Raw genomic sequence first — 19,849 nt, forward strand, 5'->3', positions numbered from 1 at the left:
GGAAACTTAATGCCAGCAGTTAGCAGGGTAATCAAGTGAATGCACAAACAGAGATTATAGGAGATGTTGGAAAAATGTGTCTGGATAAGGGCCAGTACCAGCACACCAGGAATTGTTGAGCAAGGGCCAACTTTTTAATTCTTGTTTAGCCATCTCAACCAATTAAACATGTTTTGCATATTTTAAAGGTCAAAAAGTGTTTATCAGCACAGCTGAGACACTTTGAAGCTGTGTTTTTGGAAAGCTGGTAGTACCAGTGCCTTAGTAAGACATTTGGTTTCAGGGTAACAACATGTACACTCTCTTCTTTGAAGAAAATTGTATTCATTTATTTTTGCTTAATTTCTACTGTCCACTTATGTCTGCATACACTTTTCTTTTTTAAGTATGTTCTTTTTCCAAACAGATCATATTTATTGTGAGGAAACAGCTTGATGTTTCCTTACTGTAACTTACCTCCATCTTATTATATATTAATCAGTATGTGTGATGTAGCATACTAATTTTAAATGTTACATGTTAGTGACTCTGTTGCCCAACGAGCCTTGTGAGGATAATTGGAATGGAAAATTAAAGAATGAGTGAAGACTCTTTTCATCCTGCTTCAGGAGTGGCATAAGTACAAACACTGTACTTAAGCACAATTATAGCTTCTTGAGTTAAAAAGAATGACAAACAAAAGTATTATTATTACCTGTTTGACAAAGAAGATGGAAATAACATTTAAAATGTAATAAGTAAAAATTTCAGTAATGTATAAAGACAAAATTAACAAAATTATGAATCAAATAAAAGTTTTTTTAATCTTTTTTTTCTTTCTTCTAGACATTCCTGTCTGTTTTGTGGTATTGTGGTATATTATATTGCGTAATTTTACAAATGCTTTTGTGACCAGTTTCCAAGCCCAGCTGTCTTTACTGTTTGCATCATATTTTACTGACTGTATTATGCAGTTGTCTATTCTAAAAAAATAAATCTTAGTTCTTTTTCACTTCTTTTCACTGAGCTGTAATTCTACAACTCCTCATGGTTGTTTTCGTATTCTTGTTGTTGTTGATATCCTCTCATCCAGTAGCTGGAGGGTGCGTCTGAAACCTGCTGTAGTGGTGGGCGGAGCCCTCATAAACTTGCCTCCCTGTGATTGGCTATTTTTCAGTGAGGGGCGGGGTGGCAAATAGACAAAACTGACTGGAGTCGCTCCTTGGCTACACAGTTAGTAAAGTTTCATTGCAGTGATTGGAGCTCCTGAGCTGCTTAGATTAAACCCTCGAGAAGACTCACGTTATTTTGTTTAATTGTCGCTTTTTTTGATGAGAACATCAACCATGGATTTGGCGAGCGTTCTGTGTTTGCTGTTCAGCATTGGAGTCTGGTTCGCCCGTGCGGAGAGGCACAGCGTCTACTGGAACAGCTCGAACACAAAGTAAGTCTCTATGTGCGCCTCTTATAATATTTGATCATCACATAATAATAATAATAAGACCGCTATTTTCCTATATAGACTTGCTGATTGTTTTATTTTCCAAAATCGGAGTTTTAACCGCCAAATATCTTCATTCTGTCACTCTTGTCATATCAACAGGCGCAATACAACCATCCACACAGGTTGTGCGCTGCATTTACCAGCAACGCAACAATACATAAACTTGCAAAAGAAGCGTCACTAAGTGCTACATCTCGTGCACAAATTGCTGATGGCACTTTTCTGGCATGTGTTAGCCGGGGTCAGAAATGTAATTCTAGCCAACCACTCAATAGGATCGATGCGGCTTGACGTGGACAGTTCGAGCAGTACACAATGAACTAAAGATTCTTTTTATTGGCTTTAAATGGGAGTCAGGACTATATGCACTCACTGCTCGTTCGATTAAAAGAGACAACAAAAAAACAAAAAAACACCAAGGCAAAAGCCATTAAATCCGCCCGTCTTGATTACATTAGTAGTGGCTCTGTAATAAACTTTTAACATGACAATGGGCCCAAAAGAGGGACAACACTGCAATTAATTTCATATTATTGGGTGGTGTTCACTTTAATTTTTACCTGTCACGTGGATATTCAGAAGGTTTTGTTCCAGTTGACTAATTAGACCTAGGAGGCTTGGACAAATTATGTATTGTTAAAAGGACTTCATAACAATTCCCAATAGGTTTTGGTTCCTAAAGTTGTAATGAAATACTCTCACATGGCCTGAATGCCATGAGTTCAACCACGACTGTACTTCAAAAGGCATGCAATTACTCAAAGTAATATTCATACCAATAATTTCTTGTTTTTTTATTTTGGTAGTCCCTAAATATAGACTGAACTCTTCACAGATCTTCATGTTCACCCCCCAGGTGATCAATCGGTCACCTGTTGGAGGGATTCAGTAAATCCATCAGCACCCTTTGACTGCGCCGTGACTGTGGATAAGTGATGTTAATTGATTCCCTCTCTCGATTGTACAAGGAGTGATTTGTCTTAGGGATGAGGACGTTGAGCAGATGGCAGCAGTCTGCCCATTCATGTAGGAGTCTGTATGTGTGTTAGAGAAGTGTCCAGCAATGATTTAGTGCGTGTGTGTGTTTTCTTCATGACAGGTGGTGAAACATGTTTTTCACAGTCAGGTCTAGTCTTGTTTTTCATGTTACGTGCCTCTTCTTGTGTGTGTTGAAGTAGAAAAGTGGCATTACTTAATAAGACCTTTTTACGCCCACGGCCATCTTAGATCGGGAAATCATTGGAGATTAGTTGTGCGCTGTTGTGATTGTGCACTAGTCCAAGGAAAGAGGGAGCGGCCAACAGTTTGTCACGTAGATATGACTTATGCATGCTGGAGGGCGGCGAGAGTGGGGCCGATGGACTTAAATGTTAATATTAGCATCGGGCAGCATACCAGTACTGCACTCCATGTCATCAGCTGCGCTTATGAGAGGTTCCCTTTGAGTGGGCTATCTGACTGTTCTTAGTTTTTTTTTTCAACAAACTTGTTCCAGACTCCTAAATCTTAGCCCCTCTGACCAGTGCAGTAATTTGTGTCAGCCAAGACTCCAGCGTGACTGCAGACTGTCTGGGGTTAGGGGTATACAAAACAAGACCCTCCCACCCAACATCAAACTCTTTCATAGATGACACCCAACCCCTTCCCTATTTGCTTGCCCAGCCTTTTAATCCAGACAGAATGAGAATGAACACTAACATAGATTACAAATGGATTGTAATCTGACCATTTGACCGATAGACACCAACCTATCATCCCACTATGTTGCCTCTGTGCTATTTTTAATCCTATTCTGTAATCCGGTGACGTAACATTTCGGCCTAGTTCCTTATTTTATATCTTCTATAATCTATGATGCAAAAATAGACACCAGGATTAATCCTTCCATTGTGTTCTATATAGTTTTTAGAATCAAAAAGTAAATATAGTATAGTTATATCTTTGTAGTGTGTTGGATTCTATCACCATGTCCCTATCAGAAATGCTTCCAATGTTTGAGTTTCCAATGGAATGTCTTACGTGCAGGTTTCGAAATGGTTTCAAGTCCTTCATTTTACAAGTTGACTTCAAAATTCAAATCTCCACAAAACAAATAAGAAAATCCCCTTGTTGTCTGCCTGAAAAAAAGGTCGGTCATTACCTATAAATGCCAGCAGATGGCTACAAAGCAGTGCCTAAATGAAGCGCCTCAATTCACCTCAACATAGCTCCTTGGTGACCAGACGATCCAAAGCACTTGTTTTTGTTTTAATTAAGATCTTCAACTCACTTTAACAAATACCTTGGAGCTACGATGCCACAAAAGGATGAATGCCAATGCAGCGATTCACTGTATCATAGTTTATGGAGTCCCAGGATTAGCCTATTCTGTTCATTAATGTAATGTGTGGCAGTAAAGGAATCACCCCATTTTCTTCCTAAGAATAAGAAAAATCAATAAAATGGGTAAATTCTCCCTGGCCCCATCACTCACTGATTGTTCTTTCCTTCTTTCTGCTCTTCCTCTCACTGCCTTATCGTTGCTCCAGACTTCCTCCTTCCCAGCCCCCTACTCACTTTCTCTCTCCACGCAATCTTTTCTCACAGACACATCTCTGTTTTGGCCCTGGTATTTTTCCACTGGAGGTGGACAGGGCACCTCTCAACTCTGCTAGTATTCCAGAGGCATTGTAGTTGTGTGGGCAGGCATGCGTTGTATGTGTGTGTGTACACTGCTCATTCATTGCATTTCAGACATAGTTTTGCAAATCCACCTTGTAGCCCACCATCTCCCCCTAAAGGCCAAATTTGCCTTCGCTGGAAGGTTTTCGTCTTCCTTCAAAACAGAACTTGGTTGATTTTTAATGCAAACTTCCATCTGACTTTATCCGCCACGCAGGCATGGATTCACTTTCAGTGAACTCCCCTCCATGTTCAACCATGATGATAACATTTAGCCTTTTGCTATTCAGGGCTGACAGAATGTGAGGATGCAAGAAAAAAAGGGAACGGGTAAAGGGATTTAGGGGCAAAGAGGTGGAGTCGAGGTCTGGCCATAAAATGGAAGAAGGATGAACTGCACGTTGAGAAATTAGCCAGGATGAAGCGTCCTGGTATATTAAGTAAGCATTAAGAGACGGAACAAAACGGCGGCAAGACGAAGAGGGGGTTGGGTTTACTTGTGAGAATAAAGGAGTAGCAGATGAAGGGAGGAGAGAATGGACAGTGATAAATGAAGCAAGAGAAGTTTGGGCAACGTGTAAGAATGTGAAATAGCGGTGTTGATGTGCATTTCAGAACCTTTTATTCTGCAAATTCCAATGTGATTCCTTGTATGTGTGTGGACATAAAAGCACTCTAAAGTGTAAATTAAAGTGGTTTTGGTTACTGATCCCTTTAGGAAACACGCCAAAGAATGTGGGCAGGGGGCATCATACTAGGATGACCCTTTGATTACATTTTTTGTTGGATCTTTTTAAAATGATTATCTTCAATGAGATGTGTGGTTTGCATTCCTGAGTAACTCCCATTTCCATAACTACAACAAAACTAGTTGAGACAGCTTCGTTGGTCCACCTAATTTTGGTGCAATCAATTAATTCTTAAGTAATGTTCCCGACCCATCCTTATGGGTACTTACTACTGATTTCTAAATACACTTGGTACGTCAACTGCCTGTGATAGAGTGGTCCAATAATGGAATAAGCAACGACAGCTCCTTGGCCAGTGCTTAAGAGGTGGCAATCTGACACACCACAGTGCATTAATAAGGGTATTAAATGAGCACATCCGAGTATGAGTTCGCAGCACAAAACTGTCCAAACCGCAATCTCCTCATTTTAACATTCCACTACGCACACACATCTGATCATCTGAGCTGCAAAAGCCAATGGCAGGGTGCATAAGAGCTTCATGTGTTTAGTGTTTCAATGTTGCTGACCACAGTTTTTTCAGGGGGGGACACGTGTGCTACTGCTGACTCCGACGCTGCTGTATGGAGCATAGCAACCGTGAACTCTGACCTCTTGACCTGCACGTTCCCTAGTGAAAGAACGTGTCAGTTGTTTGACCCAAACTAGCCAACCAAGTGCTCCGGGGACAAATGGAGAGAGTGTAGCACGGTCAGGGTGAAATGGGGAAAGGGCAAGCAGTGGGTTGAGTTTGGGGAGGTGGGTCAATGTAAAAAAAAAAAAAAAAATGGCAGCAGAATGTAATAATGGATAAACAAGCTCAGCTGCATCCGACAACTGTGTTAGACGCTCACGTGCAGTGTCTGGCGATACAGAAAGCTCATTAGTTAGAATTGACCTATCTCTGCCACATGCAGACAGTCGACCTTAATTAACAGATGTGTTTGTGAGCCCGCGGCACAATGTGCCCTCAATAGCCACATTCACACCAGGCATTACACTGTGCTTCAGTGAAATGCATTCTCTTACAAATGTACCGATTCTATGAGAGTTCTACGTGTCTGCCTCCACCCTAACACTCTAACTAATGAAGTCTTCACAGTTTTCAGTTTGGGACAAAACATGTGTATACACACAAACCCAAAATTTGCACACAGGAAAGGCTGAGCAAAAACGGGTTTGCGACATTGTAAGCCCCCCACACACATACGCACACCTGGCCCCTCGCACAGACGACATTGAGTATCACATTAATGTGATTCTCACCCCTGTGACAAGTGTCAGCCTGTGGTCGCGAGAGACGCAGCAGCCGACAGACCTTTGATGGTCCAGTTGTGAAGGGTTAGGGAAACCTGCACTCCAGTCATTGAGAATGCATATTTTGAGGGAGAAAAAGATACCTCAGTGGAAAAAGACAAAATTATCATTACGTTTAAATGTTGCATAATTTGCCTACATTCCAAAACAACGATAGGAAGCCTGGTTAAACTGTGAGAAACGCACATTACATGAGCTCAAAATTTGGAAACATCCGCTCCAATCATGGTAAAGTGAAGGGGGGGGAGTTTAGAGGGGGTGCGGTTCGAAGGTTTGTAGGGGCCCCGGAGCCTTGAGGCCTCCAGTCTATGGGGAGGGGAAGAGTATAATTACACCCTATTCATTTCTCCTCCCCTCCTTTCCTAGTCAACACTTTGGCCCCAGACCGCTTAACAGCTTTTAATTAGCCCAGCCTTTGAGAAGAAGGTGAATAAAAACAGTTTTTTCCCTGATTGTGAATAGTGTGAATGGAGTTGGACACAATATCCATTTTGTCCCCTTTGGGTAAAAACCACTAAATAAAACGCTGTATAGTTGGAAGGGAACACACAAAAGTGTTTGCTCCTAAGTTTCAGCATTTATTTGATGAACATGATATCTAGAACATTTATACACTTGTTTACTGTGTCATCTACCAAGAGCAGCCCAATCAGGTATAGTTAGTAGAGTGACTAGGGTGTACTTGAAGAATTACTGTTTTTCCCCCATTACATTACAACACTAGTACATATTAGTAAAACAATTAATTCCAATGAGGCAAAACTGTGCATTAGAGGACTATGTGATAATAGTACAACAAGTGACATTGTAAAAAACATAATAATATTATAATATATATAATATAATATAAATATTTGTGCGACTGCTGGTATAGAGATGTGAACTAAGATGTAAAATTTCATGTCACTATACCAGTTGCTTTACTAGATTATCCCAATCATGCAGTAGTAGGCAAAATAATTGTAATATGTTTATTTAAACACTATACTGCATTTATTGGGTTGTTTGACATATAAAAGCAGAGATAATTATAATTACAAAAATAATTATAACTTTGCAAAGACACGTTTAAGTTATAGGATAGCTTTGGGCGGGGGGCTATTAGCCCTGCCTAACAAGTTTAGATCTGTGCTCAGCTAAGAAAGCATGTTTTGACTGGTGGACTAGTGCTTACCACACAAATGTATACACACATACGGAGGCAGGAAGGTGGGGTTAAAGGCCTGCGATTGGAGCCAGTGTGTCTGTGCTTTGACCAGGGGGTCCGAGCAGGAGCCACAACAACAGAAGGAGGTTTGGGGAGGGGGTAAAGAGGCACCACGTCCTGGGCTTTGATGCCTATGGACCTGCAAACAACAAACAGGAGCGATTCTCGCTTTCACTCGCTGCAACGCCCTCGTCCACATGCGCTTCTAATTGACTAAATGACAAAATAAAACCTAAGAAGTGTGCTTTTCTGGCATCAACATGCAAATGTTGCTCAAAAGCAACGTAAATCACAGCACTGTGTGTGACGGTATGAAAGGCAGCAGAGGAGGTGAGCAAAGTGGAGACAGTGAAGCTTGAAAAAAGCCATAAAACCTTACGGATAAAGATGAAAAGAGAGCACGAGAGCGTTAGTTTGACTGAGCCACACCCCTTTTGTCTAAGTCTTTGATAGAAGCAAAGTGGAGAAAAACAAACTGAGACTGTAAAAAAAAAAAAAAAGTCAAGTGTCACTGTGGTGTTTGGCATTAAGCGTAAGTGCAAGGTGTATAAGCAGGATGGCGCCAAGGTTGAACAAGTCCGGCCTGACTGTGCTCTTTTAAATTGTCACACTAATTAACGCTTTCTGCTACGAAGCTGCACTACACAAATAGTCTACACAAGCACCAGAGGGTAAACAGGTGCTGGTTGCATTGCGACACACATAAATGGGCCTCATTATTCGTGTCAACGCGTTTGCTTGCAATAATAACATTTGTGAGGCCACAGTCGTTTAACATGCCTTTCTCCTCCTCAGCTTCCTGTGGGACGACTACACAGTTGAAGTCCAGATCAACGACTACTTGGACATCATCTGCCCGCACTACACCCACGGCGAGGTGACACCACAATTGGCCGAACGCTACGTGCTCTACATGGTGGAGAGGGATGACTACGATGTGTGCAAGCCGCACTCCTTTGACCAGCTGCGCTGGGAGTGCTCGCGGCCCTTTGCCCCCCACGCCCCTGAGAAGTTCTCCGAGAAGTTCCAGCGCTTCACTCCCTTCACCCTGGGCAAAGAGTTCAGGCAGGGAGAGAGCTATTATTACATCTGTAAGTATTTAACAGAAATCTTCAGAGATTACTTTGCAAACTAGTATTGGGTGGAACGTGGGCAGAGTTCAGGAAGTTTTGGATAAACACATTTTCTCATAAGTAACATTGTAAGTAAAAGGTTAAATTGTAGCTGAACATTTTTGTTTGTTTAGTTTTTTGTGCAGTGTTTTAAGGAAAGTTTCTTAACTGGTACAAAAGTTCAACTACGATAGAGCTGCTATTGTTGATGATTTTTCACTTTTCACATAGAATTATACAACTACAGTACAGTTTAGGGATAGTCTACTGTTTATAATTAAAAAAATATAATTGATAATAATAACTTTGTGTTTGCTCCAAACAGCCAAGCCGATGCATCACCATGGGCAGGATTGTCTCAGGCTCAAAGTGGACGTGGCCGGACAAAAGGGATCGGCAAAGACTCACCCAGGCAAACCCAAGGCAGGGACGGAGAAGACTTTGGATGCATCCAAAGCCAAGTTTGTGTCTTCCGGCGGAATACACAATCTCTCCAATCGTCTCCCAGCAGGTGAGGAATCTGCAGACTCCTGGACATGTCATCACAATCTCCAAAGTCACCCATTTATAAATTTTCCTTCTTTTTTTTCCAGATGACCCAACTGCGATGGAGCCAAATGTCCAGAGGAGCATTGGAAACTCAGGAACGCGGCATGTTTTGTTATCGCTTTTCTTGACACTCCTTCCAGTTTTGTTAGTGGCAATGTTGCACTGAACAGAAAGAACATTACAAATAAGCCAATGCTGGGCATTGAAGTCTCGGACACTTTTTTTAAAAAAAAAATAATGGATTCTGAATTTTTATACAAAGACAAAACTGTCAATGGATGAGTGACTGAATGTTTGTTTTGTGTTGTGAATGTGGGGTGTGGATCACTCCAAAGATGAAGACCTCATTTTTTTGTTGTCATGTTTTTTTTCATGATGTGGATAAAGCAGCATTTTCCATTCTGAGCTTTTTGTAAAACTTTTTTTTTAAAATATATATACCACTTAGTAGGTACTGTTCACCTTCAGTTCCTGTGTCAGCCTCTGTTACTGTCACATTTGCTTGACGTAGTGTTATAGTGACGTAATTGTGTAGCACTCGTCCCTGCAAACCACCATACATTTTCTTTCAAGTATGATTTAAAACCTTTTTTTTTCAATACATTGGCTTTTTAAGTAAGGTCTGGAATTCACTGTTTTAATTTTGTTTCTTTATTCAACTTAAGTAAACTAAAAAGATGGAAAAAGTTTCATTTCTGTCACAAAACAGCTATAAAATAAGCAAAATGAGTCATTAATACAGCATTGATTTTTTAATCAGTCCTCTCATGGTACACACGCTTACAGATACGACCTTCCCTCTTGTCGAACCTCAAACTGACAAAGCATCTTTAAAAAATACACTGTGCAGTCGAGTTTTGTGTTTATATGTAAATTTGTACATAGAAAAACTATAAATATTGTTATAAGATGTGAAAACCTAGTAGAATAAAAATGTATTGTTATATAAATAGTCTCTTGTGTTTTTTTCCACCTTGTATTGGCAAATGGCAAAGCTATCTCTTCCAATGCCATCGAAACTCGCCCACAGGTCTTTCCCAAATTCTCACGGCCTCCGCTTTCCACAACTTTCATCCCATGTGCCGCAGTTTGCTCTGGCTTCAATTTCACTGACTGCAAACCAAACATGGATTGGGGGGGGTTGATGAAGAAGTGAGAGGTCGCTGATGCTGCGGGGTGAGAGGCCTGCGAGCACACTAGCAAGCGGGTGTGAAGGTGTCACTCTCGCCTCCTCACTTGCATCCTTTTTTTCCCGAAGCCTTTTTGGCCACTTTCCTTTCCTGCTCCATACATCCTCTACCGGTGAGAGAAGAAAATGTGGCCACACGTGCGCTTGAAAACGAGACACAGCAAACAAGCCGTCGAAAACCTCAGAAATGGCTGAAAACTGTCAAAAGTCGCTATCTGCTGTAAAACCAGGCAACATGCTATACTGTAGATCTCAGACCGGTACATAAAGACAGCTTGTGTTCTTTTCCACCATCTCCTCATACTTGTTTAGTACATACTAACCAGAGATGAGCTCAGAGATGTTATGCCATACAACAGCAAATCCCTGTCTCATATAACATTTGAATATCATCATTCATACATAAGAGGTGATATTGCATTGAAAATGACCCAAATCAAATGGCAAACAATCAATCCGTTGTAATTAGTGTTATCTTCAGGTTGGTGGTGAAAGGCAGAGCACACCATGGACTGGTCACATGGAAATAAACCATGCATATTGAAATTGAAATCTATGGGGAATTTAGAATCATCAAAGGACCTAATGTGGCATTTTTGGAATGTGGGAGGAAGCCATTGTACTTGCAGAATCACCTAAACCCACCTAAGCTCAGGGCGAAGTAGGGACTGAGCCCAAAGTCAAACCCGCAGCATCTCTTGACCTTGAGGAAGACATCTCAATTCCACTGTCCACAATGCCAAATATGTTATGCATGTTACATATACATATTATGTTACACCTATATAAAATATGTTTTGCTGCTTTGAATTTTTTTTAAATAAATACCTAAACAACAACAAATTTGAATAATAAAATAGACTTCCTTTTGGTTTAATTATCAGCAATGATGTATAATGACATTATTACAGTATATAATACACAAAAAAACTTTAGCAGCAACATATTTCGTACCATTCAAAGAACAAAGAATAAATTGAATGATGACACAATGTGAGTAAAGGGAAAGCAATTATAACATGTAATAATGAACCAAAGACAGGAAGGGAGAGGAAAATATATTTGAAGGGCTCTTGGTAAAGGTCACACTTGAGTTTTTCAACAGGGTTGTCAGGGTGACGTGAGTGTTCTATTCCAATCGTATAGTATGCAGTTTTCTATACATATATTCAGTACAATGAACATGAAAATGATTTTATTTGTGATATGCGTGTGTCATTTTCAGTTAAAAACTGTCATTAAAATGGTACTACTCGTATAAAACATATTAGTTGAATGAAGATCGATTCATCATGATTCTACAAACATTGTCTGATCTGATTGTTCGTACAATGTTTACTCATAAAATCAATATCACTACTACACGAAACTCCGAATGTATAGCTGGTGACGTCAGGTACATTTCTTCTAGCAATCGATTGGACAGAACACGCACCACGTGGGTCAGGGAACAGCCAATTGCATGGCAAAATTATTATAGAACTGACGCAAACACGGAACTCCAGAAGGAACAGGATCCAGCCACGGGTTGTAATAATTTTGCTATTTAAGTAAAAACAAACAAAAAAACAGATATTGCATTCAGAATATTTAATATATTGATTATTTTTCATTTTAATTTATGGATTATCTGAATATTTTATCATGGTCATGCATCGTGCTCACACTCTGGATGTTCTCGACTGGACTGTAAGTGGACTTTTATTTTTGTGGTATGGCAAACTTTGACACTATTTCTATCCAAATTTGTATTTTATGCCGATGATGTAACGCTGTGATTGCGGGTTGAAATTAATTTGTGAATGTGAATTCAACGTGTTGTAAACTTGTTGCACCATACTAATTGTCATTTGCTGCGATTACCACTGGTAACATTAACTACGTTTTAAATCTCTTTTAAATTGATATGTTATGTCATTCTCTATGCTGTTCTTTCTGGAGGGTCGACCTGAAAAAGATGCAAACAACCAAAAGCACTGACAACATCCAATTTCTTCCCTTCCTCGTGACGTGTGCCAGGTATATAAAGTTGGTGGAATTCCTTTTTGCAGAAAACTTTTCCTTTTTGGGGGGTGATCAGTAATGTTTGGTCTTTATGCTTTGTATGCTTTCATGTTGTCAAGATAAAAAATAATTGTCTAGTCATTAGCCCCTTCCTCAGAATATGAAACCTAATACTGGTCAATATGTCCTAAAATGATTAGGATGATGATATAGTAACTCTAATTTAAATGGTCAAATACATACATAAAAAACACTGCTTTTCAGGGAAAATGATTGACAGGGCTAGATGTGTGATCCAGTTTTACCAGAATGTCTTGCTGTGATTTCCATCAATGACACTGCAACATGATTATTGTTGACATTACATGTGCCCTTGTTTTTCCAGTTACCTTGTCCTTTTAACTCTTTCCATTGCGTTGATTTTCACAGCAACCTTGGATGGTTATACTATGGGAAGCTAAAGAATGACCATACAATTATGGTGGTCAATCTCATTGGTGCTTTACTGCAGTCTCTCTACATCTTAGTGTACTTAAAGTACACACAACAAAAGGTCAGCGCAGCAGTTGTCTTCATTTTTGCAGTTGTCTATTAGTGTTATAGGAGTGTTTTTTTGTGTTTGTTTTGCTTTTTATCAGAGAGAGGTGGTGTTCCAATTAGTTGCAGTTGCAGCAGTGGGGACCAGTGCAGGGTTGTACTTTGTGTTGTTTCTTCCTCCTGGTAGCATGCAGCTCAACCAGCTTGGGCTCACCTGCAGTGTGACTACTGTAGGTGTGTACCTGTCACCACTCGCCGACCTGGTAAGGAACTAGGAACGGTGACGAAATAATGTTCGAGTGACATGTAGATGCAGTTAAATCTATGGATTTGTTCCAAACTCATCTATTCGCAGTAAATTTGCATCAAACTGTGGCTCCAATAAAGACAGCCTATTGCATTTCAATTTAATTCCTCTTGGCAATCATATGTTGCTGGATCATTAAATTAAACTAAGATCACATATGTATGTATGTATGTATATGTATGTGTTTGTTTGTGTGTATGTGTTTGTATGTGTACGTGCACGTGTACGTGCACGTGTACGTGTACGTGTATATTTTTTTATATTAATATTGTAAAGCAGGTTTTTGCCATGTGTGTATTCATGCAGCAGAGAACCATCCTCTGCCATGGGGCCCATCAGATGTCTTCTTTCCTGTTGTTTGTCTGTGATCCTGTTTGTCTCCTTCCCTCCATCTGCCTCACAGTCAGAAATGAGCCCATTGCTTTCCTGCCATTCTTCTCCTCATCTGCATCTTCCTGTTATTCCCTCACTGTTTTCCCCTATCTCCTCAGAGATACCAGTTAGAATTCTTACTGTCATTCTAAAGATGTGTTGGCACTTGGCACCCCTTAATTATTTAGAAATATGATTCTTTTTGAGTCGGCTACAAGGGGTCTGCATTTTTGACAGAAGCCTAATTACGAATTTTCTGACAAATCTCGCCGATTCTATGGCATTAAATTCATGCCACAATTCCATCTCCGTAACGCAGTGCAAAAATGGCATTAATAGTATATACATTTTTTTAAACCTAGCTTTCTTTATATGTATTTAAGATATGCAAAATTTCACAAATATATCTTTTAATTCGGGACGAAAAACACCTTTTATATCATTCTACTTTTGTTTTTGAAAAATGTATTCTATCTTGGCTACTCTGCTGGAGTCTTGCTGCTTTCAGTTTGCATACTTCACACAACATATTTCCACCGGATTAACCTTTGTCTTCTCTTTATTCGAATGGTCTTTGTTAAGACTGTTGCTGATTGATTGTGTATATTTTTTTGTTTTCATAAAGGTGGCCATAGTGCGCAGTGGTAACGTGCAGCGCTTGTCCTTCCCTCTGACAGTGGCTACTTTCTTCACCTCCACTTCCTGGGTCTTGTACGGCAATCAGCTGCATGACTACTACATCCTGGTACAACACACTGGCATCATGCCACACGCTATTATTTACCGACATGTTTTAACATATCATCGTGCAGCTTCACACATAGAATTCCCGAAGAGCCTTGTGCAAAATAACAGGATAGGTCTCCTAAAAACATATTATAATATTATATATATAATATATTATATAATATTAATAATATAATATTATAAATATTATTACGTTATCCTAAACGTTACATAAAGCATTGCTGATGAGCCTTGTGTAAAATAAAATGATGGGCCTCTTAACCTCCTAAGACCCAGACTCTTGCAAGGCATGCATTTTTATTTTCTCCTTGATATTTAGGATAATTGGGACCTGATGAGTGTAAAAACAAAGAATTATCTTTTTACATGATGTAGTTTCTGAGAAAAATGATGTCCACATCATAAGTGGACGCCAGGCACTTGTAGTCGAAAATTTAACATTGTAGTCTTTGACAACCAAAAATGTGATGTCCACACATATGGAAGCCAGGTCATAGGAGGTTAAGAAAACATTAATATTACTATTAAGTGGATGGAAAAAACAAACAAACAAAACACCCGTATTTTATATGGCTTGAGAGGTGGAATGAAATGTCCAATAACAGCATTTGAAACACATTTCTCTTCTCAAATGAATTCCTCAGAGCTGCTATAACAAATTTGTTACCCTTCTGAACATAATTGTCCAATGGATGAAGAAAACTGTTTTATATGCAGCATTTTCCTGACTTTAACTCATTTATGGCAACTCGCATTCTCATTGTCTACCCTTTCACAATTGGACGATGGTACTCGGCAAGTTGAATCTGAAAGGGCCTGGACATTTAAAGTTCTCTCATGCAAAATGAAAATGATGATTCCTGTCTTAAAATACTTGATACTGAGACGTGCAATGTGGTTTAAATGCCAACCAGCAAACTGGTGTGGATGGAACAGCTGGAACAAGACCTCACAGGATAGGTGGTCTCAGTTTGCTTCCAAGCAGAGAAGGGTGGTGTTTGCTTTGCGTGTGAAAGGGACCGCACTGTATTTTGGACCAAAGCTGAAATCAGAGACCTATTTGCATGGCTAGCTGGATGTCTGTGAATGTTAACCTTCATCTTTGATTGAACAACAATGTTTGCACATGTGTAGGTTCCTTGCCAAATCCTGCGTCGCTTGCAAAATTTGGAATGCGAAAATGAAACTCACTAAAAATGTTCAAACAAAATGTATTTTTTCTGGACAAAAAAAAACTAACTTTAGACTTTGCTGGTGTGAATACACCTGAAGAATCCATGGTTCAAATTCAAAAAAAAATTGGAATGGCCCCAAAGTTCTTCTCGTGGCAACAAGTTGGTCTTCACATGGAAAGTCTAATTGACCGCGATTCTTGGAATACTAGAGAAAAAACAAGGAATTTAAGAATATTGTCACGTCATCATGACTTGCCAGGACAAGGGGGAAAATTTAATAAAAATTAAATAGAATTTTAAAATTTTAACAAAATAGCTCGTTGGCCAAAAAAGAAAAGCAATTTCTCCCCGTCATTTAAGTCAGGTAAATGTTGGTACAACTGTATGGTACTTATTATGAATATTGCCATTGTGTGTGTGCATTTTAGGTCCCTAATCTTCCTGGAATCATCACTAGTGTCATCAGGTTTTACTTGTTTTGGAAATTTGCCTCCATCACCACTTCATATAAAGCCATGCAGATATGACCGTTATAAATACTGTGTTGCACAGTTCGTCTCATGTTGTGACAGGTGGCAATATGTTTACATTCCATGAAGTTACACAAAAACTTTTTTTTCCTCCCCACTAACGTATTTAAGAATACTGTACATGGAGAAAATTGGTTGTTTTGTAAAACCTATCCCCTCACAGTGCCTTCTGGTGGGAACAAATGATTAGAGACACAGCATCTTAGGGGACATTTGTGAATTTGTGATGAGAATAATGTTAGCATATTATGAAAATAAAGTTGAAACTATTTTTGTATTATACTATTTTATTATTGAAAGTCAAACTTAAATCACCATTTTATGAAAATCCAAGTCATAATGTAAGAATAGAGACAACATTTTACATCATGATTCATTCATTTCTGAACCGCTTATCCTCACAAGGGTCGCCTGGGGGGTGCTGGAGCCTATGCCAGCTAACTATGGGCACCAGAAGGGGGATACCCTGAATCGGTCGTCAGCCAATCGGAGGGCACAAGGAGACGGACAACTGAATTTTACGTTATTATGCCAAAATATTACAAGTCAAGTCTTTTGCTAAAGTCAACATATGGCACTCTAGTGAGGATTTGTGGTACAGAAAATAAAAGTACCGAAGCTTTGAATTTGAAATATGTTATTCTTGTGAGATTATTTTTTTCCTAAAAGTAACCGTTTTTTTAGCATTTAATTTCCCTTTTAAAGACTAAGCGTAAACATCATTCAAGTAATTTGACCATTTTCATCTCGAAAATTATCTTTTTATTATTATGGCATATTTTCGTATATTTTCTCATCACATTATTTTAAATAATTGCTTTTTTCCTTTTGCCTGTGTTTCTAATCCTTTTTTGTTGTTGTTATTTCTTAAATATTTTAATTAGTTTAATATTTTAAGGATATTTTCTAACCCACCAGCATTTTCTAATGTTACTATAGAATTGCAATCCATACAAGTGGATAGAAGAAGTTTTTTTCTTTAATCCAAAGACAATGTTGTTTACAGTCTGCTATATTGAATATAGGGTACTTTGGTAGAGCATTTCTTTACTGTCCTCTGTCGGGAAAATACTTTTCTACTTTGTTACCTCTTGTGCCTGTCCTAATTAGATAACATATCAATGCATATTTCTACCAGTAAATGATAACATTTTAAATGTGCTTTAAAGCATACTGTTTACATTGACTGTTTTTGAAAGCTTTTTGCTCAAGTTTGAAAATAGTGCAAATGGACCTACGAATAAATGAAGGCTGTTTATGTCTATAAAACATGAAGAATTGCTAAGTTTCTTTTATTGAATGACGTTATGATATTATGAAGCCACTGTATTGTATATCAACATAACATAGCATCACAGCAACAGTAATAAGGGTACCTTTTGACATTTGTGCTCAGTTTGGAAAGAAATGATTATTTCAAGCAGCCCTTCGTGCAGTCTAATGCCAAAGTGTGACACTTTCAATTGTCAATTGATTGATATGGATTCTGGAATATAGCATTGCTTTATTTAGCATATGGTCTTGTGTGTTTGAAGCCTGTGTTGTTATCCTTTCAGTTTTCTGCGCCAGAGCTTGACATGTGAATTGCATATCATTCACTCTATAACATATCATTCATATCGTGACCATTCCCCACAAGAGATTTTTTTGTGATATATATATATATATATATATATTTTTTTTCACTAACCACATGAGGCACTGTAGCACTTGAATTTGTGAGAATAAGTACAACTGGATCAGTGGAATTTTCATCATTTTGAGCACTATTTAGACTTACAGGATAATAATATTGAAACTGGTTTGGTCCTTTTTTTTTTTTTAATAAGATGCAAGGCCACATTAATATTTGTCTGATTTATTTTAGAGGCGCCAGGTGGACTAGTGGTTAACTCGATACCAGGTCGGTCCTCACTGTGTGGAGTTGGCATGTTCTCCCCAGGGCTTGCGTTGGCCTTGTCAATCATAGGCAGTGTTGTTTTTTTGTCTTTATTATTTTCTCTATCATCAGAGGTCTAAAGACATGTATACTTCATTACTTTTTGCCACCTTTTTTCACGTAATGAAAAGTTTTATTCGGTGTTGTATATATGTTTAATGTTTGAGAATATCTCTGGTCCACTGTAATAATAAAATAATTTAAAACACATTTGACATGCAATCTTCGTAGAGGGGTGACATATCGCTCTCTAACGCTTGAGCAATGCCCCTGCAACCAAAGAATTTTGACTGTGCGTACAAGACAAAAGCTTGTTTGATGGCGCAGTGGTGCGAGTGAGCATGTTTTTGTGTGTGTGTGTGTGTGTTGATACAGAGAGGGCAGTGGTGGGAAAGGGCAAGCCAGAGGTTCTCATCCCTGGTGTGTGTGTGTGTGTGCTACACGAGTCTTTCCTGAGCTCAAACAGCACTGACAACACACAGACACAACATGGCATTGTGCTGCTAAGTGAGTGAAGGTGGGAAACAAATGTGGCTAAAAGAACAGGCAGCAAAATGAGCAGAGCAGGCGAATCATGAATCAAAGCTGGACATTGTAATGGTCTGGATCTCCTTTTTGTCTCATATTTGATCGTAAATTTCAGCACACAAGCACCTCTCAATGTGAGCATAAATCACATGGAATGATGTCGCAGTAACTTCACTAATCATCAATTAACCTCGATAACAGCTAAATAATAATAGGTGTAAATAATAAAGTTTGTGTTTTTGGCGGGGTAAATTGAACCTGTTAGTGGGTTATTAGCAGGCATTTAATGTCATAAAATAGGTATTAAATAATTTTGTGTTTATCTGCTCATCAGATATAAAAATATTAATGATGTGGGAGGAAACTGGAGTACCTGTAGAAAACCCACACAAGCCCAGGGAGAACATGCAAACTCCACACAGAAACGTCCGGTCCTAGTATCGAACCTAGAATTCAAAACTTTGAGGCTGATACGGCAAACACTCATCCCCTGGGCCACCCAGAAAACAAACATTTTTATGAATATGGAATCATATGTTTTCATAGCAATAGCACGAGAAACATATTTACCAAGTATAACAACATCAATTTAATAAAGTGGGCAAAGTACGATGCGTGAACAAAATTAAATTCTGGCAAAAACAACAGCCGGGACAGGTGTACCTACTTTTACTGGGAAACTGGGTGTACAGTGTGCTGCGTATGTGTGTGTGTGTGTGTGTGTGTCATGACTTTATGCAAGCTGTAGGGTACAAGGTGCTTGCACAGGGGGGCCGAAGTGTGTGGGGGTCTGTCTGTAGTTACGAGGAGGCAGGAAACAGAGGGATCCTGTTTGCAAGTTCAGCTCATTGTTCAGATGATTGTACCGTACTAACACTACCTTCACCCTTACTCTACTACTCATACTCTGCCAACGAGCAAGCCTAATGTTGTGTTATCAGAAACATAGTAAACACAGTAAACACTCCTGAGAAAGGCTACCATTGTATACGTCAAGGCAGTGGACCTGTTAGTCAAACAAATCACAAGGGCTAGGTAATTATTTCTTTCATTGGATAACTGCAAAAGTCACTTTTTATTGTGTAAGGTTTTCCCACTCCTGATTTTTTTTAATGCCAGGAGGTGCAGGTGGGGTTTGTTTTGGAGAGATTTTACGATGCTTCTTTTATTCCCACGCTGAGTGGTTTATCCAGCTCTATTTGCTCTCAGAATTAGCACTTTGCCTCTGCATACCCATGCAGAGCTGATCAGGACACTTGCATGCAGTGCATACAGATTGCATGCCAAACACATACTACTAATAAGAATGCTTGCATAAACACTCACATCCATGCCTTGCAAGAGTTTGGGTCTACGGAGGTTAAACATAAATCCCATGTGCATAACGTGTGCTTTGCCTTACATTCGTGCACAAAAACATGCAAACACAGATTGTTTACAGTGTGCACACACACCTACCCTCCA

General features: G+C 39.2%; 2 protein-coding genes across 2 annotated transcripts; both read left to right on the top strand.

Moving 5' to 3' along the window:
• The first annotated feature begins 1,224 nt into the window (after positions 1–1,224).
• Positions 1,225–10,007, top strand: efna1b (ephrin-A1b). Its single transcript, XM_077599464.1, has 4 exons — positions 1,225–1,423; positions 8,192–8,487; positions 8,834–9,019; positions 9,102–10,007. The coding sequence occupies exons 1-4, from the start codon at positions 1,311–1,313 to the stop codon at positions 9,221–9,223; spliced, it is 717 nt and encodes a 238-aa protein (XP_077455590.1). The 5' UTR covers positions 1,225–1,310; the 3' UTR covers positions 9,224–10,007.
• Positions 10,008–11,739: 1,732 nt separating this feature from the next.
• On the top strand, positions 11,740–18,067 carry slc50a1 (solute carrier family 50 member 1). Its single transcript, XM_077599573.1, has 6 exons — positions 11,740–11,935; positions 12,188–12,265; positions 12,680–12,803; positions 12,889–13,050; positions 14,092–14,211; positions 15,817–18,067. The coding sequence occupies exons 1-6, from the start codon at positions 11,868–11,870 to the stop codon at positions 15,913–15,915; spliced, it is 651 nt and encodes a 216-aa protein (XP_077455699.1). The 5' UTR covers positions 11,740–11,867; the 3' UTR covers positions 15,916–18,067.
• The last annotated feature ends 1,782 nt before the right edge of the window (positions 18,068–19,849 follow it).

The sequence above is a fragment of the Stigmatopora argus genome, chromosome 4 (genome assembly GCF_051989625.1).
Source record: "Stigmatopora argus isolate UIUO_Sarg chromosome 4, RoL_Sarg_1.0, whole genome shotgun sequence".
Lineage (NCBI taxonomy): Eukaryota > Metazoa > Chordata > Actinopteri > Syngnathiformes > Syngnathidae > Stigmatopora > Stigmatopora argus.